The sequence below is a fragment of the Rana temporaria genome, chromosome 4 (genome assembly GCF_905171775.1).
Source record: "Rana temporaria chromosome 4, aRanTem1.1, whole genome shotgun sequence".
Lineage (NCBI taxonomy): Eukaryota > Metazoa > Chordata > Amphibia > Anura > Ranidae > Rana > Rana temporaria.
The window spans coordinates 106,508,126-106,534,952 of record NC_053492.1 but is presented as its reverse complement, the minus strand read 5'-3'; the positions used below and the strand labels follow the sequence as shown (position 1 = coordinate 106,534,952).

Genomic DNA, 26,827 nt, shown 5'->3' with positions numbered 1-26,827 from the left:
TAATAATAATAATAATAATAATAATAAAAAACATTTTTATATATATATAAATATTATAATTATAAATATATAAATAAAAAGATTTTTTTTTTATAAAAAAAGGGGGGTTGTCATCCGGGGCCCTGGGGAACTATGGGCCCCTGGGGACCCCCAGACCTCTAAAAAAAATTGGCCCTTTAATAAAAAAATAAAATAAAAATATATTAAATTGACCCTTTAATAAAAATATATAATTTTTTTTTTATTATTTAAAAATAAATAAAAAAAAGGGGGGGTTGCCATCTGGGGCCCTGGGGTCCTCCGGGCCCCTGGGGGCCTCCGGACCCCTAAAAAAAAAAAAAAAAAAAAATTTTTTTTTTTTTTTTTCAAAGGGGGTTGCTTTGGGCCCCCAACAGTGACAGGGCCCAGGGCACCTGCCCCATTTGCCCTGCGGTAAAGACGGCCCTGATGATAACATCTGTCTGACTGTGCTTTATGGCAGGGCTGTGAAAATCTCAGGACTAAATGGATTTACAGTATATCCAATATCGCCCCAATATGTTTTTTATCCTGTGTATTTAGTGGTTTATCTGGAATTCAGCTTTAATGCACATCCAGGCAGAAAAATGCTGAAAATGCACAAATGCTGGTACAGTATATCTTAAAGCAGAGCTCCCCCCCCCCCCAAAAAAAAAAAAAAAAGATATTTTAAAAGTACTGTAGCTGCTGAATTTTAATATATGGACACTTACCTGCTTCTGGATCCAGTGATGTCCTCATCCGAGCTGATTCTTTAATCGGCTTTGGATGCAATCACTGGCATCTTCACAAAGGAAAACTGGCAGTGAAGTCTTGCGGCTTTACAGCCAGCTTCCACCTGTGCATGTGCAAACTCCACTGCGCATTGTGATTGGTCCTTCAGTCTTCTGGGATCTGTGATATGTCCCAGAAGGCTGTGGGGGGGGGGGAGGGGAGGCTGACCTCTACTCAGATTTCCGCAGTGATCTGACTGGAAGTGGGGGAGCGAGTAACTGTCAAGATCAGGTACCCACCCCCCCCCCCCAAAAAAAAAATCATCATTATCAGAAAAATTATTGTTCATGCCTATGTTTGCCAAAAACAGGTCCTACCCTTTTCTGTCAGAGTATACTCTACTGGATCATTGAGTGCTTCTTGGGAATTTTGGCACCTGAAGAGGCCTTGTTTGTTTTCTTACCTTTTTTCTCCATACCACCATTTCAAAGTCTTTATCAATATGCATCACACACCTGCATTGATTCCATTCACAGCTGATGATGCTCATATAAACCTATGCTTGGTTCTGTTTTCCCAATCTCTGTGACCAAGCTCCAGTGTGTGGGGCGAAACATGTCAGAGGGCATGGCTGAAGCAGCAGTGGCTAAGGCCACATTTATTCACATGTTATTGCACTGTACAGTGAGCGTCTAAGTGCCGCTGGTGAGATGTTACTTTGAATCAATCCCTGGTGAGGAAAAGAGAGGAAAGAGAAGAGAGGGCGGTGAAAGGAAATGATATCCAGCCCTTAGGGGAGCATGAGGAAAAGAGCCATGGAGTGTAAGAGAGAAAAAAGAAAAAGGGGCAGTGGGGATACTAGAAGAGGGGTAGACAACATCATAGATGTCTGAATAGTCAGGGCCGTTCCGGGATCATGGTTATTAGAGAGGCAAGTGGCCCCTTCAATGAGGGGGCGGACTGTGAGAGGAAAAAAAAATAAAAACATTTTTTATCCATAAGCCTGGACGAACAGCTCCGTCTTTAGAAAGTTTAGATGGAATAACTGTGGCTAGATGTTGGGTCTTGGATCTTAATAGGCGCGAGGGTTTATAGTGCACTGCCAAGCTGTGTAAATACTTGCACGAAAGAAGATACAGAGCGTTTTAAAGATCACTCTCTGCTCGATAGGGAGCCAATGAAGTGATCTCCTTGCCAGGCTAATGTGATCTCGTCTCGCTAGACCGAGTACAAAGCGAGCAGTGTGGTTCTGAACCACCTGAAGCTTATGGGCCCATTTTACGGAACACCCAATAGGAATACGTTTGCCCCGTCTAACCGGGAATGGATAAAAGCCTGGGCAAGTAGTGATCTGTTATTTTGCGTGAATAGATGTTTCACTTTTCTGAGGAGCCTTAGATGGTAATTGGCATTTCGCAGGATGTTTCTAAAATGGGGCACAAACGAGAGGGAGTCATCAATTATGACTCCTAGGTTTTTTACCTGCTTGGCTGGAATGGGTGCGGGTCCGAAAGATGGAGGCCAAGCAGCCAGCAATAGGGGGCTAGTAGGACCAATTAATAGAGCTTCAGTTTTGGCTGCGTTCAGTCCAAGCTTATTGCCAGCCATCCAGTCTTGTATCTCTACCAGGCATTTCGCCAGCTGAACTGGCTGCTGAGGACCTCTTGCAAACTACCTACCCACAATGCCCAGTTCACCTACCCACAAGCCCAAGACACAGAACAGCCTGCTGGGTAAGCAAATAAAATGAGAGGTGTGGGTTTTTCCCTGTCTCTTGGGACACCATCTTCAAGCCGGCAGGAGGCCTGTGCTGAGGCCTGCTGAAAGTTTCCTAGGCACGAGGAGCCTGGGCCTACAGTGACTGAGAGCAGATCGCCTAGTCTGAGAGCGATCCTTGTTGCAGTGTCCAGTCGCCTATCCACCAGCACCTTGTGAACGGCTGCGCAGAGGACCAGGGACTACAAGCTGCAGAGAAGCTGAGAACCGAGACACTCCAGACAGAATGTATCGGCAAGGCGAGGCCTCATTGGGTGAGAGGGCACCTGCCCACTGATATAATAAACTGTATTGCAGGAAGGTGGCTCTTATAGACTCACTTACACTTTTCGGAAGTGCATTGCATCCGGCAGTGACATTTGGTGAGAGGATTGGCGCTTTGGTTACCAATACGATATATACTTTGGGTGCTTGTTAACTATTCCTTTATACATCCTATTGGATTACAAATAACTGATATGCACCAACTAAGGCTAGTCAAAGACTACCTTTAACTGGAAGGAACAATTGCAGGATTCAGTTTGTCTGTCTGAGTTAACGAAGTAGAACACGTGTCTGTGGAATTGTCCACTAGAGGGAGCCAAAGGAGCGTATAGACTCACATATATGATATAACTGTCTGGGTTTATCTGTACAGTCATTTATTATTTCTGAGAGCTGGGTGAGACCTGGTGGAGAGGTACTCCAGTGCTGGTATTACTGCATTGGGGAAATCCCTTCATTGCGTACTTACTTAGGTCTGACTTCAGCCTGAGTTGTTTAAACCTGTTATTTAATCCCATACCATTGACTCTTACAGGGCCCTGTTTAAAGTCAACTGTGATTTGTTTAATTCTGCTTTATCCTTCTTTTACCAAGTAAACGCTTTATTCTTGGTCAAACTGCATCTTGTGTGGAATCTTGTCTGTTACAGTTGGACAGGTAACCAGCATAAGGTAAAAGTACTTAACTTTATTCATATCACTGTATGGTATCATTGTGGTTCCCAACTGTCAGTGGGTTCCACAATCATTTGGTTGTCCAGTTGTGCCAAGGGAAGGTTCGAGCCAACCTTTTGGGGTGGATAGGCAGAGCGTAGACCCAAATCTAAACCAGCAGGTCCTACAGGGTTAGTGCTACACTTCCTTTCTCTGTTGATGCTTCTACACCCTTGAATGGTACATAGGCACCTGCTCCTTTCACTGCAACCGGAGGGGAGGAGGGGAGATCTTTAGCTCAGCTTAGAGCAGCAATGAAAGTTATACCTGGATCCCTCCGGTTCCAGTGATGTCACATCTGACCTGTGGAACACATGACAAGACGGCATTTCTGGGTCTTGTTATTTCTGTTGTAATGCCTTGCAAACCATTTAACAAGTGAGGGTATAATTTTATATGTGTGATTTTAACAATAAACAGCATATGGAGTAAAATTAGCCATGGATACCTCTTCTGTTAAAAAACAAACCAGAAAAACATAGCCCTGGATGGTGGTACCAGAGAACGAGATTGGGCGTAAAATACTGGATTTCCAGGAGAATACTTGCACAGGCCATTGTGTTTTTTCATTCAAGCAGAAGTGGAATATTACAAGCCGGTTAAGACTCATATAGTTATAAGGTCAAAACCCTCTGTGAGAGGGAATCACTAGTAGGGGAGCATTGTGCATGTGTGAAGTTGCTGCAAACAGGAAGTAGGAGAGCTGCATGATTTACTGTTCACAAATGCACAAAACTGCTCATATAGCACAGCACTTTATAAAGACTGCAGAATATAGGACTTTTGATTTAATTATTATTATCATTACTTTTATTTATTGTGGAAATTTGGGTTAAATGGAAGGAGAAAATCCACTTCGTTGTACATGCACAACACTATATATTATATTTTTGCATAGGGACAGCGCTTTTTTTTTAGGTTGTCCTTCAGTTTGACTGCTTTTGACATCCCAAATGATTTCGAATTCTGTATCCCTCAAATGCTCACCCTAAAATCCTTTTCTTTGGAGTTCTTTAAGCGACACAGGTCTCAAAACTGAGGCATGCTTGGAATACGAGTGATCATAATAGGCTGGTCACTGTTTTTATGTTTGTCAGTATCCAAATCCTCCTGTAGGAGTATAATGATTGAAGGAGGAGAGGGGTTGGTTAAAGAACCTGGGGAAAAAGTTGAGAGAAGAGAAAAAAAAAAAGGGGGGGGAAGAAAAGAGAAATAAGAAAGAAGAAAAGAAGGGGAGAGGAGGAGAGAAAAGGGCGTAGGGAGAGAAAAGAGAAAATTAAGTTGGAAACACAAGGATAGCACTCACATGGGCCACATCTGTAATAATATTAAAGAAGAAACAATATCAAGCAAGTGGACATTGATGGTCAGACTTTAAGGCCAAGGAAGTATAGTTTTGTAAAAATATATAATTTAATAGCGTATAAATAAATTGAACAGGATATACATAAAATAAATAAGTTCAAGAAAAATTATCACAAATTCATCAACAGTAAATGACCACTGTACATTCCTCCGAAGTCGCCAACGCACGTTTCGCCGTGGGGCTTCTTCAGGGCGAAGATGAGGAATATATAGTTAGCAGAGAGATAGAAACTTATATGGCTGGTGGTCCCTCGATGGGTGCGTCCACGGGGCATATAACCGTGTGTACACCCTGGGACACAGACGCATTGCTGCTGCAATCAGTTATAGGGCCTGTACAAAAGCCCCATACAAAGGCTGCTACAGAAAGGGTTTCTCTATGTAAGCCCCTCCACATTGCTGTTATACTGCCATCTGTTGTCCCAGTGTGCTCAGGACTTCATAAAAATAGTCCGAGTATTAACTCTTCCTGTGGTACATATCTTCCACCTTTTGGACTTGCAGTCTTGACTCTTTCGACTCACCTAAGATTTTCGATATATGGAAACTTGTGCCTAAAGCTTACCTTCCGACTTGGTATATTTCCATCTTATATGCCCCGTGGACGCACCCATCGAGGGACCACCAGCCATATAAGTTTCTATCTCTCTGCTAACTATATATTCCTCATCTTCGCCCTGAAGAAGCCCCACGGCGAAACGTGCGTTGGCGACTTCGGAGGAATGTACAGTGGTCATTTACTGTTGATGAATTTGTGATAATTTTTCTTGAACTTATTTATTTTATGTATATCCTGTTCAATTTATTTATACGCTATTAAATTATATATTTTTACAAAACTATACTTCCTTGGCCTTAAAGTCTGACCATCAATGTCCACTTGCTTGATATTGTTTCTTCCTCCTGTAGGAGGACACACATGACCCAAATGTCTCTGAAACTTGTGCCCTAAACTAAAAATAAATAAAAATAAATTACATTGGGCTTTTTTCGAGTTATTCAGGTGGCCTTTCCCCGCTGTGCGCCCCGTTTTTCTTCTACTGGGGGGTTGTTTCTGCCACCGCCCTGGATGCCTGCCGGCTCAGCCACGAGTCTACATATATGGTGACGGGAATGATGTGTATGCCGTACAGTTACTGTGTTCTCCTGTTTTGTATAGATATGGAAATTTATTTAATTGTGTACAAATTTTTAAATATGGTTATTTGTATTATATACAGTGTGACTCCACGCGCACATTAGCCCCTGACGAAGGGACGATGTCCCGAAATGCATTGGGCTCGATAGGACCATTGTGGACAAGTCACGCACCAACGCATCAATTATGATTTTGATATTTTTTGTAATAATTTGTTAAATACATTTTAAATATTATTACTTTTTTTTGAACATGAGTTTTGTTAAAGTCCCACCTTCGGGGGTTTCTCCTTTTCCATGGTCTAATTTAGGTACACTTTAATTTCTGTGCTGCTTGGTTTGGAAGGGCTTTTCCAACCCAGTCAGCCATTTCGCCCTAGGCATACATACCTTTTTATACCAAGTAATAAGTGGTGTATACATGAACAGCTCCTCCATTTTCAATGGCAAGAAGTAGATATTATCAAAATGTAAAAGAGTTGGAAAGTGTTTGCGAATTCTGTGCTCATCTTCCTCTGTCATGATATCCCCCAGTCCTTTCATAAAGAAGACAACTGGTCTGTCAGGGTAGACTCGAGCCGCTGACTCAATAGCACATAAGACCAGGGATGGTGGTTCCATTCTGTCTGTGGTCTCCATAAATAAGATTCCATTTCCTTTGCTTAGAATGGTATATGCTGTTATAGGCTTAGAGGTTACATTTTTCAGTCTATGAGATTGATTGTCAGTGGAAATGGATGCTAAAACATTTGATGTAAGTTTGCTAGTGGCCTGTTGATTTTTTTGTTGAAAACATACTACTCCAAAAAGAGTTATAACTGTTATCAATATCACCTTGAATTTTGTTAACTTTATCCACATGATTGCAATGTCCCATGTCCAATCTACAAAAACAAAAATAGAAAAAAATGTGTTATTGAGTACTGTACAAACTCCATATTGAATCCTATAGCATATTAATACAACCACGTATGATCTGTGATCATATTTTTACTTGCACCAACATTTAAATTTTCAGAACAAGCTTTTAGGATGTTCCTTTCTCCTCAATCCAAGCATGACTGATAAACTAATGGCTGGATATACATTCAGTTCTTTTTTTTTTTCAACCAACAGGTTAAATAGAAAAAACAAACAAAAAAAACACAACCGACAGACCACCTCATCAATAGCGTTGGGCGAACGGTTGGGGCCAAGCAAAAATTCGGCCCAAACATTGCCTGTTTGCCCATTTGGCGAACATCCTGCCAAGTGCCCTACAATGCACTGCCCGCTGAAAACTGCATTCTAGGGCCCTAATTGTATGAAGCCTCAGGTGCAAGGCTTTGCCAATTAGGGCACAGAGCACTGTCAGAGCCAACATTTTAAGTGATGACGTTCTCCAATCATGGCTCAGTGCTCATAGTCCCACCAACACTATAAAAGGTTCCTTCCCATAGGGAGCTTGTGCAGTGTGTTGTTGGAGTGAAGATAGAGCAGGGCTCAGTTTGCTATTAGCGAGTTAGTGTGTTTTCTTATTGTATTTTTATTGTATCCCGATGAGCTATACCCTTCCTAAAATCCACAAGGACTCAAAAAATCCCCTACCTAGACCCATTGTGAATGGGTTAGGTTCAGTAACATCAAGGTTGGGCCAACATCTGGATACATTTTTACAGAAAAGTGTTGTAGTTACGAAAGCTTATCTTAAAGACAAAAAAAAACCTGCTGCAGTCATTACAAGAAGTTAGTCTTACTGGGAAAGACGACGTATATCTGGTTGCATCTGATGTGACCAGTTTATACACTGTGATTTAACATGAGAATGCTCTGTTGCCCCTTAATTGGCCACTTAGCAAAAGGGAGGACCTACCATTTACACAGGTCTTTTTAAGAAATGCACTAGACCTCTGTCTTTCCCACAATTATTTCTGTTTTTTTTTTTACCCAAAAAAAGGGGAGTGGCAATTGGCACAAAATTTGCAACCCAGTATCGCCAACCTATTTATGGGAGAGTGGGAGGATAAGGTTGTGTTCCATGGGAGGAGGGCCGAGATCCTATTCTATCGGCGCTATATAGATGACCTCCTACTAATCAAAGAGTTTTTAGACCACTTGAATGATAATACAAACAATATAAAACTGACTAGCCAGTGGAGCACAGAACAAATACATCTTTTGGATGTTAACATCTACCGTGTGGATGATAAACTACAGACTAATTTTTTTTTTTCAAACCCACGGACAGGAACAGCTTTTTGCCTACACATAGTGTCCACCACCCTCTTTGGCTGAAAAATGTGCCAAAAGGCCAAATGATGAGGGTAAAAAAGAACTGTTCCACGTCAGAGGATTTTGAACAACAATCCTTGGTGTTGAAAAACAGATTTATGGAAAAAGGATCTAAAATACAAGAACTTGATACGATCATAGAGGAAATTAGATCAATACCTCGAGAATTGTGTTTGAGGGATAAGGTTTGGGAGACACAAAATATGGATTATGAATGGAGATTCATATCCTCTTTCCACTCTCAATTTAGAGAAGTAGAGAACATTTGCAATATACATTGGCATGTGTTGTGCCTTGACAAAACCCCAAAAAAAGAACTCCCTACCAAGACTAAGTTCATTTACCGGAAATCCCCCAGTTTTGGTGATTTGATAGTGAAAAGGGTAGTAGACCCTCCAAGCCGAATTCCATGCTTTTGGGATCGAGATGGATTTGTTGCATGCCGAAAATGCAAGGCATGCAAATAGGTGTCTAAGGCCTTGAGGGGAGTAGATAAGTTTTCCTCAACTGCGAATAATGAGTTTACTATCAAACAGTTTATTACATATAATATGGCTCATGTAGTTTATGCCCAACAATGCCCTTGTGGGTTAATGAATATAGGGACAACAAAACGTCTATTGAGTATGAGAATAGCAGAACACGTACACAATATCAATATTGGTTTTAAGGACCATAACGTGTCTCTTCATTTCAAATTACATCACAACCAAGAACCATCTGGTCTTAAATTCTGGGGTATAGACCATATTAAATCTGCATGGAGGGGTTATAACTTGGTGAGAGAACTCTCGAAAAGAGAAACCCAGTGGATTTTTTTGGTAGATACTCTTGACTCTTGATGCTCAAACATATCTCTTTCATTGTCTCCCCCAGCCAGGGAAAATTATTGACTAACTCTGCCATCGCCGAAGCATTTTGTTAATATTATTAGGGGCTTTATAATCTTCCCCCTCAAACACCTACGTCCCCAACCCAGTCGGGTGACTCCCTATGCGACATGTCATCTTACATTCGAGACGCCGCTCTCCCGTCCATCCCAGCTTCTGCTGTAGAGGAACTGGAATCCCCCCTATCTGATGTTGACTTTCAACTGGCCATCAAAAAAATCAAAAATGGCAAAAGCCCTCGCCCAGATGGGTTCACTCCACGTTTTTACAAGACATTTGCACCCCAGTTGGCCCCTCTCCTTGCAAAAGCTTTTAACGCCATTGATGAAAATCTCTCCCCTTCCTATACCCTCCTACTAGCCCAGATACTAGTTCTCCCCAAACCCGGTAAAGACCCAACTCAATGCCCCAATTATAGGCCAATATCTCTTTTGAATATCGATTTGAAGTTATTTACGAAAATCCTATCTGATCGCCTTTCACCCTTACTGCCCAACATTATACATAGAGATCAGGTGGGTTTTGTCCCAGGCCGGGAGGCTCGACCTGCCTTCTCTCCTGTGATGCGGAGAAGGCCTTTGATAGGGTCAGTTCATGTCCCTGTACTCAACCCCCTCTGCTTCCATCTTAGTCAACAGCATCCAATCAGGAGTGCTTTCGATAAAGAATGGCACTAGGCAGGGATGCCCTCTCTCCCCCCTCCTTTTCGCCCTGGTAATAGAGCATTTAGCCAAAGCGCTTAGAGAAAACATGAGCATACACGGGATCCAAACCCCCTCATCCCATTGTAAACTTTCCCTATACGCGGACAATCTGCTACTTTATGTCACTCAACCCCACATTAGTATCCCGTCCATATTGGCGGAGATTGATCGGTTTGGCAGTCTTAGTAACTAGAAATTAAATATATCCAAAACAGAAGCATTGAACCTATCATTATCGCAGCCCGTCCTTACCACCCTCAAATCGAATCTCTCTTTTCAATGGCCCGCAAAATCCATCTGCTATTTGGGAACAGCCATTCCAGCACAGTTATCTGAGATCTATGCCCTGAACTATAGCTCACTCCTGACTAGACTTAGACGTCTCACTGAGGACCGCTTAGATTACCAGTGTCATGGTTTGGACGTATGAATACGTTAAAAATGGATATTCTACCCAAGCTATTATACTTGGTCCAAGCACTCCCAATAGCGCTCCCATCCGCTTTCTTTCGTACGTTACGCTCTATAGCCATACGGTTTGAATGGAAGGGGAACCGCCCAAGGTTGAAGCACAAACTAATTTGCTCACCCATCACTAATGGCGGAACGGGTCTTCCAGACTTCGAGCTCTACCATAAGTCAGCGGTGCTTTCTTGGATCCTGGAGTGGTTCCCTCGCCCATTGAGTAAAATTGCCACTCTAGTTGAGCAAGATTTGTCCTCAGTTGACCTTCGAGCTCTCCTTTGGGGACACAAACGGTTGCATCGGTCTCTCTCTGAGTTATCCCCCCTCACTAGAGACACCTTGGCGATTTGGTACCGAAAGAATGAGGTATGCGCGCTCTCTACTGACCCAAGCCCCCTGACTCCCCTATTTGACAACCCAGCTCTCCCAGAGAGCAGATCAATCCAATTTATTGATGACTACAATAGAGCTTCCTGGCCCACTGCACAACAATTTGTGAACGTCTCCTCTGGCTCCTTCATAACGAACGTGGCCCCCGCGCTCCCTAAAGTGACCTGGCTCACCCATTTACATTTGACAGCTTACTGTAAAAAGCTTCATGACTCTGGACAGGTTCATAGACCCCTGACCGGTTTTGAGCAACTTTGTTCATTTCCAGAAACTCCACATCATACTCTTTCTCTGACCTATAAAATTATCTTAGGCCACACCCATGGTTCCTTTCCTAAATTCACCACAGCTTGGTCGAAGGATCTTGGGAGAGACATTAGTAAGGCGGATTGGCGCAAAGCTTTTCTCTATACTCACAAATCCTCTATTTCGACTTATGCTCAAGAAAAAAACTATAAAGTGATATCACAATGGTATCGAGTACCGACCACCCTCAGGATCATGTTTCCATCGCCTTCCGACTCTTGCTGGAGATGTACCTTGGCTACAGGTACGTACCGTCACATCTGGTGGGATTGTGACATGATTCGCCCATTGCGGAATTTTCCAAATATATTCAGAACTTTACGATGAACCTCTCCCTCCCTCCCCTTCTAGAGCCCTCCTTTCCATTCTCCCAGGTACTGTCAAATTCCAGAAACATACCGTCCTTAAATTCTGTCTCAGTGCTGGTCGACAATTGATTTCTAGACATTGGAAATCATCCTGCCCCCGACCCTTGTTGAATGGGTAAGCAAAATGAATGGCATTATCCTTATGGAAGAGATGCAGGCCAAATCCCTTGATAGTTACGCAAAATTTTCCTTCACCTGGAGTGTTTGGAGGCATTACTCCACTTCAGATAAACTTAAGAATAGACTCCCGCCCAAAATGATCCTATGAATCCTTGCTGGGTTCCTACCTACGTCTTCGCATAGCGTGAGGAATTTAAAATAATAAATGTTGCTGTGGATTGGAGCATGCCGTCTCCTTTACCCCCCTTCCCCCTCCCTTTCTTTCTTGGACTTTCCCTTTTTCCCTTTCTTCTTTGTCTTCTCGTCCTCCTCTTTGGGCCGACTCTGCCTGGCCATACCGTTTATTCATATACCCTCCGCAAGTCTTATGTTTCAGTTTTGATTCTTGTGTGTTGTACAAACTTATTGATGTTTTGATGCTATCTGCACTCCTGTGTATTGCTTCTGCTTTCCTATTAAAAAAATGACCACGCTAGACATGAGAGCACAGTGTGATCAGTGTTCTGGCTAATCCATTCATCAGGCTTGTGCTGAAACGCCCATCCCTGCACAGCCATTCATGAAGAAGATTAGTGTGCTGCTGTTTCTCCTCCCCCAGCTCTTATGCAGCTAAGAACAGAGGGAATGTGATCACTTATAAACAAGGGGGGGGGGGTGTTTATAAAGTGTTTTATATATTTAAAAAAAAATGTTTTGCCTTCATTTATTTTTTAAATGGAATGGGTTGTTTTACAAGGTGTGGGTCTACATACTTTCCAAAAAAAATAAAAAATTCAGATAGACAGATGACATTTCAAAAGATGCTATAGATGAGTAATTCCTTCGGCAGGAGGAGGAGTGGATGACCCAGCTGATGACTAACAAGTGGTGCATAGATAAAAGTGCAATTAGCCTATCGTGAAAATGAGAGGCAATACAGTTTGGCGAGTGAATGTCTTACGGGAAGTGGGGTTTACTGAAGCACGTGGTGAAGTGCGAAATAGCTCATAACCATAACACATGAAACACAAAATAGTTTTTTGGACTTTACTAAGTCAAATATATATATATTTTTTTTAGGATAAGTGCTGTTACCGGTGTTGGATATCAGTAGGTACAGTGGGTGTGCATTCATTTATATTAACGGTGGGAGCAATACCTTATTTTAGTTTAAGTTATTTTTCCAGGGCGCAGAGTTAAATTTGTTGATTGCGTGCATGCAAAATATTTTGTGGTTAACCACTTCAATGCCAGGCACTTACCCCCCTTCCTGCCCAAGCCAATTTTCAGCTTTCAGCACTGTCGCTGTTTAAATAACAATTGCGTGGTCAAACTACACTGTACCCAAACAGAATTTTTATATTGTGTTCCCACAGATAGAGCTTTATTTTGGTGTTTTTTTGCGGGTTTTTATTTTTTGCTAAACAAATAAAAAAAGACCGGAAATTTTGAAGTTTTGCTTTTGTTTCTATTATAAAATTTTGTAAATAAGTATGTTTTCTCCTTCACTGATGGGCACTGATAACGCAGTGCTGACGGGCACTGATAAGGCGGCACTGATGAGGTTGCACCAATGAGCAGTCACTGACGATGGGCACTGGTAGGCGGCACTGATGGATGGCACTGATATGCAGCACTGATGGGCACTGAAAGGCTGCAAAGATGGGTATTAATGGGTGGCACTGATAGGCGGCACTGATACGCGGCACTGATAGGCATCCCTGGTGGCACTGGCAGTGGTAGGCATAGTGGGTGGGCACGGTATGGCAGCTGCCTGGGCATTGATTGGCAGCTTCCTGGGCACAGATTGGCATTTACCTGGTGGTCTAAGGAGGCATACCTGGTGGTCCAGTGTGGGTGCCCATCCCTGGTGGTCCCGGCGGCATCCTGGTGGTCATGGGTGGGCATCCGAGGGGGGTCTGCACTGATAAACAATCAGCACAGACCCCCCCTGTTATGAGAGCAGCCAATCGGCTCTCCTCTATTCACTTCTGTCAGACGCGAGTGAGGAAAAGCCAATCAACGGCCCTTCCTGTTTACATTGTGATCAACTGTGATTGGACACGGCTGATCACGTGGTAAAGAGCCTCCATCGTAGGCTCTTTATCGAAAACGGGGTAGCAGTGTGTCAGACTGACACACCGCACCACGGATCGCCGCGGGCACGTGGCGGGTGTTATCCTGCTGGATGTAATATGACGTCTAGTCAGGATAACTGAACCACCGCCTGGCTGTCATTTTGCTATAGGCCACGCACTAAGTGGTTAATAATTACACTAATACCTAGAACAACAAAAACATTTGAAAGTGTACAATACCAGGCAGTGGCTCTACCATTCTAAGTAAACGTGGTCATAGGTTGTCCTCTCAGAAAGTGTCACGATCTGTCACTGGCTGTGGCCAGATCATTGTACCGGCTCACTGCAAGTACCATGTGACCACTATGACCAATAACAGCAGGTGACATGACAGTCCTTTCATGCCATCCATTGTACACAATTGAGTTGCTAGTTGTAGATGGTCACATGGTACAGATATGTGATCACATGGTACAGACAGAGCCAATTACAGCCCATTGTCTCTGCCGGCCGCGGACCTCTAGCAGCGGCGAAAAATAAGGAAAAACTGATTTCCCAGGACACAATAAAATCTGGAAAAGGGTCTAAAGCCCGAAAATGTCCTGAGAAATTCGGGACAGTTGGCAACTATGGATATGTAAAGCGATGTGTAAATTGACGGTGCTATGCAAGTACCTGAAGTAAATAAATAAAATGCAATTTGTACTGTTCTGACATTTTAGGGCCTCATGAAATACCATGGTTTGTGGACTCTATAACTTTCCTATAGACTACATAGTATACACTGATTTTGGTTATCTTCACCAAATAAATGTAGCAGAATACATTTTGGCCTAAATTTTTTAATAATAATTATTTATTTGCAAAATTTTATAACAGAAAAATATAGGAAAAAATAAAAACCCAGTGGCGATTAAATACCACCAAAAGAAAGCTCTATTTGTGTGAACAAATTGATAGAAATGTATTTTGGGTACAGTGTTGCATGACCGTGCAATTGTCATTTTTTGTATTTTGCTCCCCGAGAGGGAGAGCGTCACCAGTCAGCTCTGCGGGGGATTCCTCCCCCTCCCTGTGCTCGCCGACACTGCATAATGCGAGCGCTCACACAACCAGATATTCTAGCCTGGGCCGTGTTTAAGTGTGTGCACTGCAGACCGAAGTACATTGTAATCACTGAACTACATTATCTCCATCCCTTCTCTCCCCCCATCTGTCTCCCTTCCCCTCTCCTGTTCTTTTAAAACATTCACAATTTACTTTCACTTTCAGTTAGGCAGATAATATAGGGTGCAAATTTCTTTCCTGCATCCACAGATTGCAGGAAAGAAACTTGCATGATTCCCCCATCAACAGACAGTGGTGACAGGGGAATATCCCTCCTGCCCAGCAATTATATTCTCCCGACAAACAGTGATTATCACCAGTGACTATACAGCAACCACTAGTGATAATTATAAGAGAATCTGCTCATTAATGGTTCAAATCTCAGCCAGTTTCTGCTGAACCAGCTGAGATTTAAATTGTCTATGGCTGGTCTTAGCTCTTAGGCAGCCCATACATTGATTAGCACTGTGGAGTGTCGGCTTCCTGGCGGGATCGGGCATGTGGGATTTCAAACACACCCGAGTCCATCTCTATTGGTTGTAGACAGTTGAGCTCCCTGCAGGTTGCTTAGCAGCAGTGGAGCTTCTCTGACATGCTGATCGGGATACAATCCAGGTGATGCTCTTAGTCAAATCCTAGTCATAAATATCAGTGATTTTATTGATCAAAGCCTACACTTTACAGGCATAGAGCCCACATGGCTGCTGATCATACGGTTGATTATATTTATGTGGTTGTACTCTTGATGCTAATAAATACTGTGTTTATTAGATCTGACTGGGAGCATCACCTGGATCACATGCCGATCAGCATGTCAACAGAGAAGGTTATACAGCATTACTGCTGCTAGGTGACCAGCTGGGGGCTCGGCTCTCTATAACCAATAGTGCCAGCCTTCCCCTGCATGCACCCATAATGTCACCAGCACTAGGTCCTAATAGACTGCCGCCGCTGCCAAGGAGACAGATGCCAGACCAGCGCTGTCAATAGCAGGGACAGGACAGCTGGGGATCCCCACTGTGGCAGAACACCAGGGCCCGGTGGCAAGACAACCTTTGCAACCCTAATAGTTCTCCCACTGCTTTGGACCCTTATATTTTCTTGGTGTGCTGGTGACATATATGTCTTGTTTTCTGCCACCCTGGGGGGCCCCAGTATAGTAGGAAGGGAGCTCACTGCAGAACATGTGAAAGGGCCCATAGTGGGATCGTAGTAAAGGGCCCCAGGATATATATATATATATATATATATATATATATATATATATATATATATATATATATATATATAAAAAATTGCATTTTATAGTTGGCCCCCCTACTTTTGTCCCTGTCCCCCCATGTGCCCCCCCTAAATATGAAAGCTGGAGACGTCACTGGTTATACTCACTGTGGAACCTAAGGGGTTAATCCTCTGCATTGTTTAAAAAGGTTGTTTGATCTTGTATGCACAGATCATCCCCCTCTTGCACTGTCCCCCTGGACAAGTTCAGATAAGACAGAGCCTTTGGAGTCAGGCTGCACATGCTCAGTTTGGGGTGTTTTGCTAGACAGTTTTTTTTGGGAGAGTGTATGTGATCAGCACAGGGCCAATCAGCACTGTCCAGATAGAGAGTCAGGGGTCCTGCAGCCTCATAGAACAGCTCAGTACAGTATGAAAACTCCTCCTTCAAGCTTCACCAGGAACCAACAGAAATCACAAGACTGCTATATACTGCTGATGAGAAAGACCACTTTCACACCAAGGCGCTTTTCAGGCACTTTCATGCTAAACATAGCGCCTGAAAAGCTCCTGAAAACTGCTTCCCATTCATTTCAATGGATGCTTTTACACTGGGGCGGTGCACTGGCAGGGTGGTGAAAAAAGTCGACTTCCATTGAAATCAATGGGTACAAGTTGCCTACAAGTCGCCTTGAAGTAGTACAGGAACCCTTTCTGAAGTCTGAGTGACTTCAGTAATGTAAATTAAGACGGCTCTCATTCACTTCAATAGAATTTCTCGTGTCGCGCGACACAAGTCGAATCCCAAGTCGCGGTAGTGTGAACCGGCACTAAAAGTCCGATATGCTGGTTGCACCCACGTTGATCCATATATTAACTTCGGTACAATCAGCCTGCCCACACATGGTTACAATCTCGGCCAGTTCCTGCTGAACAGGCAGGGATTCAAACCATCTATGGCCGGCTTTAGTATAAATGAAAAAAATGTATTGCAGACAAAACATAACTGTGTTGTTGCAAGTGCACGAATACGGCTAAAATCACCATAAGCATTACCTCATCCACATATTTCAGGAAACATCCACAAAGTTTGTCTGCAGCTGTTGGGTAGAGTCCACTGATAAAGCCGTCTTCCCTTTGTTGAATGTGTCCAACAACTCACTAAAAATGTCTGATACTGTAAATGTCCTGACATCAGCTGTTACTGATTACCGTCAAGTTATTTTCAGACGGCAAAGAAAAAGGAGGAGGAGGAGCAGGAAGATACATGGGGTGGGGTGGGAAGTGTGCTGGTAAATAGCAGCTGAAGAGTCTCTACATAGACATAACCTGACAGGAAGGAAGGCAGAGTACAGCCCACCTTCCTGGAAGGTAAACAAACCGTAATCCACAAACTGAAAGACAGTGACAGCATTAAGGCCTCATGTACACTACAGCTTCTAAACTGAATTTTAGAAGCAGTTTGGCATTTTTTTGTTATCCTATGGGCACAAGTACACAGGGTCATTTATAGTAGTTTAGAGGCAGTTGAGTTACAGGCATTTTTTTTTAAAGCAGAAAAATCGCGGTCAGGACTGTAGTTTACAGACATTTCAAACGCTAAGTGCTTGTAACCACGGTAAGCTGTGTTTTTGCACATTTGCATTTATAAGCGTTTTTAAGAGAAAACATTTCTGATACTTTTTTACCACTTGCCGCCCACCATATAGCATAGTTGCAAACATTGCAAAAAAATAAATCAGGACACTTTTTTGCTATAATTATTATTATTATTATTATTATTATTATTATACAGGATTTATATAGCGCCAACAGTTTGCGCAGCGCTTTAATTAGGGGGCGGGCATTCATTTGTAGGCGTGACATAGCGTAAGGGAAAAATGTGGAGTGGTTTATGCTGAATAGTGGGTGTGGCTTAAATGTGCGTGGCTCGGAAGGGGTGTGGTTAGAGTCTGAGATTAATGAGGGATGGAGGAAGAAAGAAAGAAAGAAAGAAAGAAAGAGGGGGAGGAAGAGAGAAAGAAGGAAAGAAAGAAAGAGGGAGAGAAAGAAAGAGGGATGGAGGGACAGCAGGCCCAGATCCTACACCACAATAAAAATATGTGTATTCCAGAAAGTTTAACAAATCAGCACATAAAGATACTCCAAACACCTGGGGTTAGCGTTTCAATCATCCTGGCACCATGGTTGTTATGGTGTCAGGACGATTGAAGCACATTGTTTCTATTATTACATTGATATAAAGGATGAAATCCCGAGCATGTCACCTGCCACTTTGCCTGCCACCAGATGCCATCAGGTGTCCCCAGCAGAGTCCGTCCTTACATCAGGCGTCCCCTGGGGAGCCCGTCCTTACATCAGGCGTCCCCAGCATAGCCCCTCCTTATATCAGGTGTCCCCAGCGGAGCCCCTCCTTACATCAGGTGTCCCCAGCGGAGCCCCTCCTTACATCAGGCGTCCCCCAGTGGAGTCCCTCCTTACATCAACATTCCCAGCCGAGTCCCTCCTTACATCAGAACGCTACTTTTGGAACAGGACTCATGGAAGACATGCTTTCCTCACAAGGATGACATTTAAATGAAGCCCGCTTTGTCTACACTGGGCCCCCGTGACTGCACTATCATTTGTATTATAAAGTGAGGGTTTTCTTTGACAGGTATGAGCGGACACTGAGCGCTGAGCAGGCGCTCATACACAGGCCACGCCTTCCTGTTGTCTCTCATACTACAGGCGGAGGATAATTACTGGACAGCACCAGTCACATGACCCAGAATCAGCTCCTTACAAACCATAAGTGCATGGAGGCGGGGCAGAACGGTGGAGCTGCACTGTGATTAAGGTCCTATCGCTTCCTGCTCTGTTAGCATGACAGAGGTTGCTATGGCAGCGGGGAACGCAGCTTGGCTCAGCATGGAGTGTGATTGTCCAGGTCCGCCTTCTCCATGTCCTCATACCCCGAAAGCCCTGCGTAGAACCAGCGTGCCCAGAGATGTGCTCTGGTGTTTACGGAGGTATCAGGGGGAAGGGGGGGAGAGGAACCCTGGGGAGATAAGTTGAGGGACTGCAAGGGCTGTTCTTCTGGTCTTCTTAAAAATGAGGCCTGCGGAGACATTGTCTCGGCCGGCTGCGGACCTTCAGCAGCGGCCGGCCGCACGGCGGCGAGAAAACAGGAAAAAATGGATTTTGAAAAAAACTGATTTCCCGTGACATTTCCCGGGATGCAAAAAATTCGGGAAAAGGATCTAAATCCCAGGATTGTCCAGGGAAATTTGGGACAGTTGGCAACTATGATATAGCAGAATGACGGCGGCAAAGTGGTTTAGTTATCCTGGTCGGACGTCATATGACGTGATCAGGATAACAGAGCCGGCACGTGCCCGCAGGGGCATGCATCGCAGCGATCGGAGGTACTGTGTGTCAGTCTGACACACAGCAACTCCAATCGTGGAATGAACCCTTTGACAGAGGCTTGACCAATCACAGCTGATCCTCGTGTGAACCAGGAAGTGCTGGTAAACAGCTCTCATTGGTTTCAGTTCACACTGACAGGGAGAGCCGATCGGTGTCTCTCCCTATCCGGGGGGGGGGGGGCGGATCTGTGCTGATAATCAGCACATTGATTATCAGCACAGCCCCCCATCAAAAGATGCCCATCAGCTGCAAATCAGTGCCCATCCCCTGCCAGCCTGTCCCCATGATAAATGGATGCCAGTACTGATCAGTGCCCACAACAGTGCCACATCAAATAGCCAATAAGTGCCACTGACTAATGCCTGTCAGTAGCTCCTCATCGATGCTGCTTATCCAGTGCCACCTATCAGTGCCCATTAGTGCCACCCATCAGTGCCACCTATCAATGCCATCATTGCCGCCTATCAGTGCCCATCAGTTTCTTTTTTCATTTATAGTGCAAAAATTCAAAACCACAGAGGTGATCAAATACCACCAAAAGAAAGTTCTATTTGTGGGAAGAAAATGATAAAAAAGTATTTTGGGTATAGTGTTGCATGACCACGCAATTGTCATTCAAAGTGCGGCAGCGCTGAAAGCTAACAATTGTCCTGGGCAGGAAGGGAGAAAAGTGTCTGGTATTGAAGTGGTTAAACATATATAAAAAAAAAAAAAAATGTCACCACATGCTGTTGCCTGCATCAATGGATGAGTCCAGTAGCAATGAACTCTGGTCCTCTCACAAAACAGCCTCTCTCCTCAGCAACGGCAACATCAGGAGCATTTCCTCACACATGCTCATGATAGGATCCATAGTGAAAACACAAAAAAATAAGACAGCTATCTATAATAGGGTGACCAGACATCCCCGGTTTCTGGGGACAGTCCCCAGATTGAAAACACTGTCCCTGGAGGAAGTCTGTCCCCAGTTTTATCACTGCTTTGCTGGGTCAGGGACGCCTGGTCACCCTACACTTTTTTTTGTTGCTGTGTGCACCCCCCTGCGGAGATACTTCCTTTTGGATGATTGGAATTGGGATAGGGCGTGATGGAAAATTCCAAACTTTTACAGTTCTCACTGAAACAAAAAGTGACAGGAAATCATTAATGGGAACACCTGTTCCGATGACAACTAATTGAGCGAGGTTTCACTTCCTGTTTCACTATGAGAAAAAATGAAAGTTAAAGCGGGGGTTCACCCAAAAAAAAAATTCTAACATTACATTAAGCTCCATTCCGACATTGACTGTACGCTGATCTTTTTTTTCCCTGCCATACATACCGTTATATCTTTATTTTCTCCCCCGGCTTCCGGGTATGAATCCCGCGGGAGTGGGCGTTCCTATGCACAGGCTAATTGATTGACATATGACATAAGCTTCCCCCCGGCGCATACGGCCGCGGCACGAGTTGCCGAAAGAAGCCGAACGTCGCACCGTATAACGCCGTATAGAGCCGACTCGCAGTCCGGCTTCTTTTGGCAACTCGTGATGCGGCCGTATGCGCCGGGGGGAAGCTTATGTCATACGTCAATCAATTTACCTGTGCATAAGGAACGCCCACTCCCGCGGGATTCATACCCGGAAGCCGGGGGGGGGGGGGGGAATAAAGATATAACGGTATGTACGGCAAAAAAAAATAAAAAAATCAGCATACAGTCAATGTCAGAATGGAGCTTAATGTAATGTTAGAATTTGTTTTTGGGTGAACCCCGCTTTAATCATCCTAGAAAGACACCCAAATGAAAAACATTTAACTATTTCCTACTCTATTCAAACCTTCAATTCAAAATACATTAAAGTAGTTGTAAACCTCAGACATGAAATATGAGCAAAGCATAGCCCTCTATAGTGTGTACTTGTCTTAATCCAGAGCACTAATAGGTAGATTCAGGTAGAGTTAGGCCGACTTATCAGTAGATAAGCCGGCCTAACTCAGAATCTACGCCGCCGTATGTTTAAGCGTATGCTCAAACAGAGATACGCTTGCGCCGTCCTATCTTAGACTGCAATTTTTCTGATGGCCGCTAGGTGGCGCTTCCATTGCGGCCGGCGTAGATTATGTAAATGAGGGGATACGCCGATTCTGGAATTACATCGTTTACGCCCACGTCTAAATCAATAGGCCCGTACGGCGTACTTAGCCGCAATGCACACTGGGAAATGTAGTCGCCCGGCGCATGCGCAGTGACAAAAAACGTCAAAAACGTGAGGTCAAGCCTCATTGCCATGAAACACGCCCCCCCCAACCCATTTGAATTAGGCGCCCTTACGCCCGCTCGTTTTAGGCTACGCCGCCGTAAATTAGCAGGTAAGTATATTGAGAATCATTACTAGCCTAGCTAATTTACGGCGGCGTAGCCTAAACAGGCTACGCTACGCCGCCCTAAATTAACGCCATTGTACCTGAATCTACCTATGTGTGTCTTTCTGTCTGCTGTTAAGTTCCCTGCCATAGGCATGCGCACAGGGTGTGCCTGGGCACACCCCAATCACCCCATGTGCATTAGTATTTATCGCTCTGCATGCTGGCAGGAAGATGGAAAACATCTCCCTTTTACCTGCTCTGCCATAATAGAAATGTTTACGCAATTTTCTTTTACTGGGGCAGCAGGGAGAAAACAATGTAATGGGGTCATATATATGTAGACACTCACACACACGCATGTTTGAGCTTTAGGATGCACGCCCTAATGCTATATACTGTGCACACATATATGCTATCAGCATGATTCACCTCTGACAAGTTTTCCTGACACCAAAAGAAAAATGGTGACAGGGGAGGGACCTCCATGTGAGTGACAGCCTCAGCCCTGTTCCTGTGTGCTGTGTAAAGGCGGGTGTGTCCCTTCCCTTCAATCAGCTCTCAGAGATCTCCTTACTGAGCTCTGCGTAATTCAGCTCTCCTCCCCTTTTGGGGAGGAGAGCTGAATTACGTGTGAAAGTGTGTAATTTCAGCTCTCCTCTCCTTTTTTGCTGACAGCTCAGACTTTATCAATTCTGGACTTTGAACGGATGTAGAGAAGAGAAGTTTGCAGATAAACAGGTACAACCTATGTAGGAGGATTTCACTAAATATATGTACAGGTTTACAACCACTTTAACCGCTTGAGCTCAGGAAGGTTTACTCCACTTCATGTAAGGCCCCGTACTCACGACCAAACATGTCTGCTGAAACTGGTCCGCAGACCAGTTTCAGCAGACATGTTTGGCCGTGTGTTGGCCCGAGCGGACCATTTTGGGACGGATCGGACAGGTTTCCAGCGGACAACTGTTTCCCGGACTTGTTTTAAAACAGTCCGCTGGAAACCTGTCCGCCCGGACATGTACGGTCGTCTGTACAGACCTACCGTACATGTCCTGCCGCCCGCATCCCTCGCATGCGTCGAATGACTTCGACGCATGCGTGGAAGCATTTTTAAGGCGGCCCGCCCACGTCGCCGCGTCATTGTCGCGGCGACACCGCGTCATCGACGCGGCGACACCGCGGACACGCCCCGCGTAATGTTTACGCGCGGGCTTCTGTTCGATGGTGTGTATAGCCATCGAACAGAAGTCCCCGGGCAGTCCCCGGCCAGACATGTCCGATGGAAACGGTCTGCAGACCGTTTTCATCGGACATGTCCTGCCGTGAGTACTCGGCCTTATAGGCAACCTCCCCCACACGGCTGTGTGTACTGCTTGCACCGCTTTGCTGCAGCTCTGCAAGTGCAAGCAATATAGTGCACTGTGTAGCGGTGGCCCCATTATCACCCCTCTGGCAGGTGGCAGGTGTCACCCCCCCCATAGTGACGCCACTGACCAAGAAGACAGAGATACACATCTCAGAACACTAGCAGACTCCTTTTAAGGAAAGGTTATACTTGACGTGATTGAAGCCGTATTAGTGCAATTGTGACAGAGAAAATTGAGTACTGTCCGTGATACTTTTTTATTTGCACTAACATACAATTTTTCAGGACAAGCTTTTGGGGTATGTCCCCTTCTTCAAGGTCCAAGCAGTACTGATTTACATTTTTTTTTAGCTTAGCAAAATGTTAAAACAAAACAAGAAAAAAAAGACAAAACCATCAACAACAGATGATATGTAAAAAGGAGGAGATGTAAAAAGGAAATCAAGGATGCAAAAATTCAAAACGAACGACAGATTGCAAAAGATAGTAGGACAAACCCCAAGAAATTCTTTAAATATATTAATAGTAAAAAGGTCAGGTCTGAGCATGTAGGCCCTTTACAAAATAATCTAGAGTGGGTGACTGGGGACAAAGAGAAGGCAAATTTATTAAATGCTTTCTTCAGCTCTGTGTATACAAAGGAGCATCGGGGAGCTCATGTCCATAATGGGGGTGGTGGTGACAAAGCCCCAAATGATACACAATGGCTCAAAAGTGATATGGTCCAGAAATATTTAGACAGAATAAAGGTGGATAAAGCACCTGGACCAGATGGCATCCACCCACGGATCCTAAAAGAATTGAGCTCTGTAATTTCAAAGCCACTGTATCTAATTTTTAGGGACTCTTAATGACAGGAATAGTACCACTGGATTGGCGCAGGGCCAATGTGGTGCCCATATTTAAAAAGGGAACAAAGTCTTTACCAAGTAACTATAGACATATTAGTTTAACTTCTATATCTGGGAAGATACTGGAGAGATTAATAAAAGACCACATATATGAGTTCTTGCTGGAAAAAGAACTATTTAAGCAACAGACAGCATGGATTCATGAAAGACAGAAATTGTCAGACAAACCTGATTTCCTTTTATGAAGCGGTAAGTAAAACCCTGGACAGAGGGGTGGCAGTGGACGTGGTATACTTGGATTTTGAAAAAGCGTTTGATACAGTTCCGCACACACGGCTCATGTGTAAGGTAAAGTCTACAGTATTATATATATTAGTTTATAAATGGATAGAAAACTGGCTAAAAGACAGAATTGAGAGAGTTGTGGTTAATGATTCTTATGCCGCGTACACATCATCACTTTATGTGATGAAAAAAAACGACGTTTTAAATCATGAAATAAAACAAAAAGTTTTTGAAACTTCGTTTTCAAAAACGATGTTGCCTACACACCATCGTTTTTTCAAAATGCTCTAGCAAAGCGAGGTTACGTTCAGCACTCTTTTCCATTGAAGCTAGCTTCATAACTTGCTTCTGAGCATGCGCGGGTTTAAAAACTTTGTTTTAAACGTTGTTTTGCCCACACACTATGATTTTAATTGACACAAAAAACAATGTTTTGAAAAACGACACAAAAAATTGAAGCATGCTTCAATTTTTTTTTTCGTTTTTCACAAGACATAAAACAACGTTTTCCCCCACACACGGTCATTTTAATTGACGTTTTTTCAAAACGTTGTTTTTTTTCATCACATAAAGTGATGGTGTGTACGCGGCATTACTCTGAATGGTGAAAGGTTATCAGTGGTTTACCCCAAGGTTCAGTGCTGGGACCCTTACTTTTTAATATCTTTATAAATGATATTGGGTCTGGGATCAAAAGTAACATTTCTGTCTTTGCAGATGACACCAAGCTATGCAGTGGAATAACGTCTTTACAGGATGTCTCCAATTCACAAGCCAACCTCAATGCTCTGTCTAATTGGGCGACTAAGTGGCAGATGAGGTTTAATGTTGATTAGTAGTAGATCATAAGCTCAATAATAGCATGCAATGCCAAGCTGCGGTTTCCAAAGTGAGCAAAGTCCTTTCTTGTATTAAGAGAGGTATGGACTCCAGAGAGAGATATCATTTTGCCCCTGTATGAATCATTAGTAAGACCTCATCTGGAATATGCAGTTCAGTTTTGGGCCCCAGTTCTCAAAAAGGATATCCGAGAACTGGAGAAAGTGCAGAGAAGGGCAACCAAACTGATAAGAGGCATGGAGGAGCTCAGCTATGAGGAAAGATTAGAGGAACTGAATTTATTAACTCTGGAAAAGAGAAGAATTAGGGGGGATATGATCCACATGTATAAATATATAAGGGGTCCATATAGTTATTCACTTTACGGTCAACACTGAGGACAAGGGGGCACTCTTTACGTCTAGAGGAAAAGAGATTTCATCTCCAAATATGGAAAGGTTTCTTCGCAGTAATGCCGCTTACACACAATCATTTTTCGAGTTGTAAAAAGCAACGTTTTTTAAAAATGTAATTTAAAACGATTGTGTGTGGGCTTCAGAGCATTTTTCGGGTTCTGAAAAACGTAAAAAAAAAATTCTATAATCCCCCCCTCTTTTCTGCAGCCGGTCAGGTTAACGTGCTCGGATATGGGGTCTGGTGTGAATTTTTGGGGGAACTCCACGCCATTTTTTTTTTAAATTTGGGGTGGAGTTCCCCTTAAAATCCACACCAGACCTGAAGGGTCTCGAATAGATATTAGGGGGGAACCCCACGCCATTTTTTTTTTAAATTGACGGCGGGGTTCCCCTTAATATCCATTCCAGACCTAAAGGGCCTGGTAATGGAATTTGGGGGGACCCCCGGGCTATTTTTATATTTTTTTTATGAATGAATTCGCTCTGAATTGCTAGAGCCGACAATTCATTATAGCCGCAAGTCCGGTTTTAAAATACATTTTTTCCTTTCAGAAATGACACTTTGTGCAGGGACAGTTCTATGTACGGGAAACATGCGCTATTTCACATGCTAACTTTACACCCCCCCCATGGTACGAAATTTAACCACTTGCCTACTGTGCACATACACCCCCTTCCTGCCCAGACAAGATTTTAGCTTCCCGGCACTGCGTCACTTTAACTGACAATTGCGCGGCCGTGCTCCCAAACAAAATTGACGTCCTTTTTTTCCCCACAAATAGAGCTTTCTTTTGGTGGTATTTAATCGCCTGTGCGGTTTTTATTTTTTGGGCTATAAACAAAAAAAAGCGTCAATTTTGAAAAAAAAACACAATATTTTTTACTTTTTGCTATAATAAATATCCCATTTAAAAAAAAAAAAAATTCTCAGTTTAGGCCGATACGTATTATTCGACATATTTTTGGTAAAAAAAAAAATTTGCAATAACCTAGTTTGCGCAAAAGTTATTATTGCCTACAAAATAGGGGACATAATGATTTATTTTTTATTTATTTTTTACTAGAAATGGCGGCGATCTGTGTTTTTTTCGGGACTGCGACATTATAGCGGACACATTTTTGGGACCATTCACATTTATACAGTGAACAGTGCTATAAATATGCATTGATTACTGTATAAATGTGACTGGCAGGGAAGGGGTTAACCACTAGGGGGCGGGGAAGGGGTTAAATGTGTATCCTGGGTGTGTTCTAACTGTGTGTGGAGGGGGGTGACTGGGGGAGGTGACCGAGGGACACAGATCGGTCTCCTCTCTCACTGACAGGACGTGGAGCTCTGTGTTTACACACAGAGCTCCACGTCCCTGCTCAGTTACTGGGCAATCGCAGGTGCCCGGCAGCCGCCGGGCACGCGCACTGTGTTCCCAGTGATGTGACGGGTGCGCGC

The 26,827-nt window shown here is 43.7% G+C and overlaps 1 protein-coding gene across 2 annotated transcripts in view; it reads right to left on the bottom strand.

The window, feature by feature from the left end:
* Window positions 1-26,827, bottom strand: part of LOC120936417 (alpha-1,4-N-acetylglucosaminyltransferase-like) — a 62,319-nt gene that overhangs the window by 11,292 nt on the left and 24,200 nt on the right. Inside the window, exons 1-2 of one of the 2 annotated variants that reach the window (XM_040348726.1) lie at window positions 16,943-17,197; window positions 6,378-6,871 (exon numbers count right to left, since the gene is read on the bottom strand). In XM_040348726.1, coding sequence (XP_040204660.1) covers window positions 6,378-6,848 — 471 coding nt within the window. In that variant the 5' untranslated portion in view covers window positions 6,849-6,871; window positions 16,943-17,197. Of the gene's footprint in view, window positions 1-6,377; window positions 6,872-16,942; window positions 17,198-26,827 lie in introns of those variants that run through there. The other variant, XM_040348727.1, reaches the window with a different exon arrangement.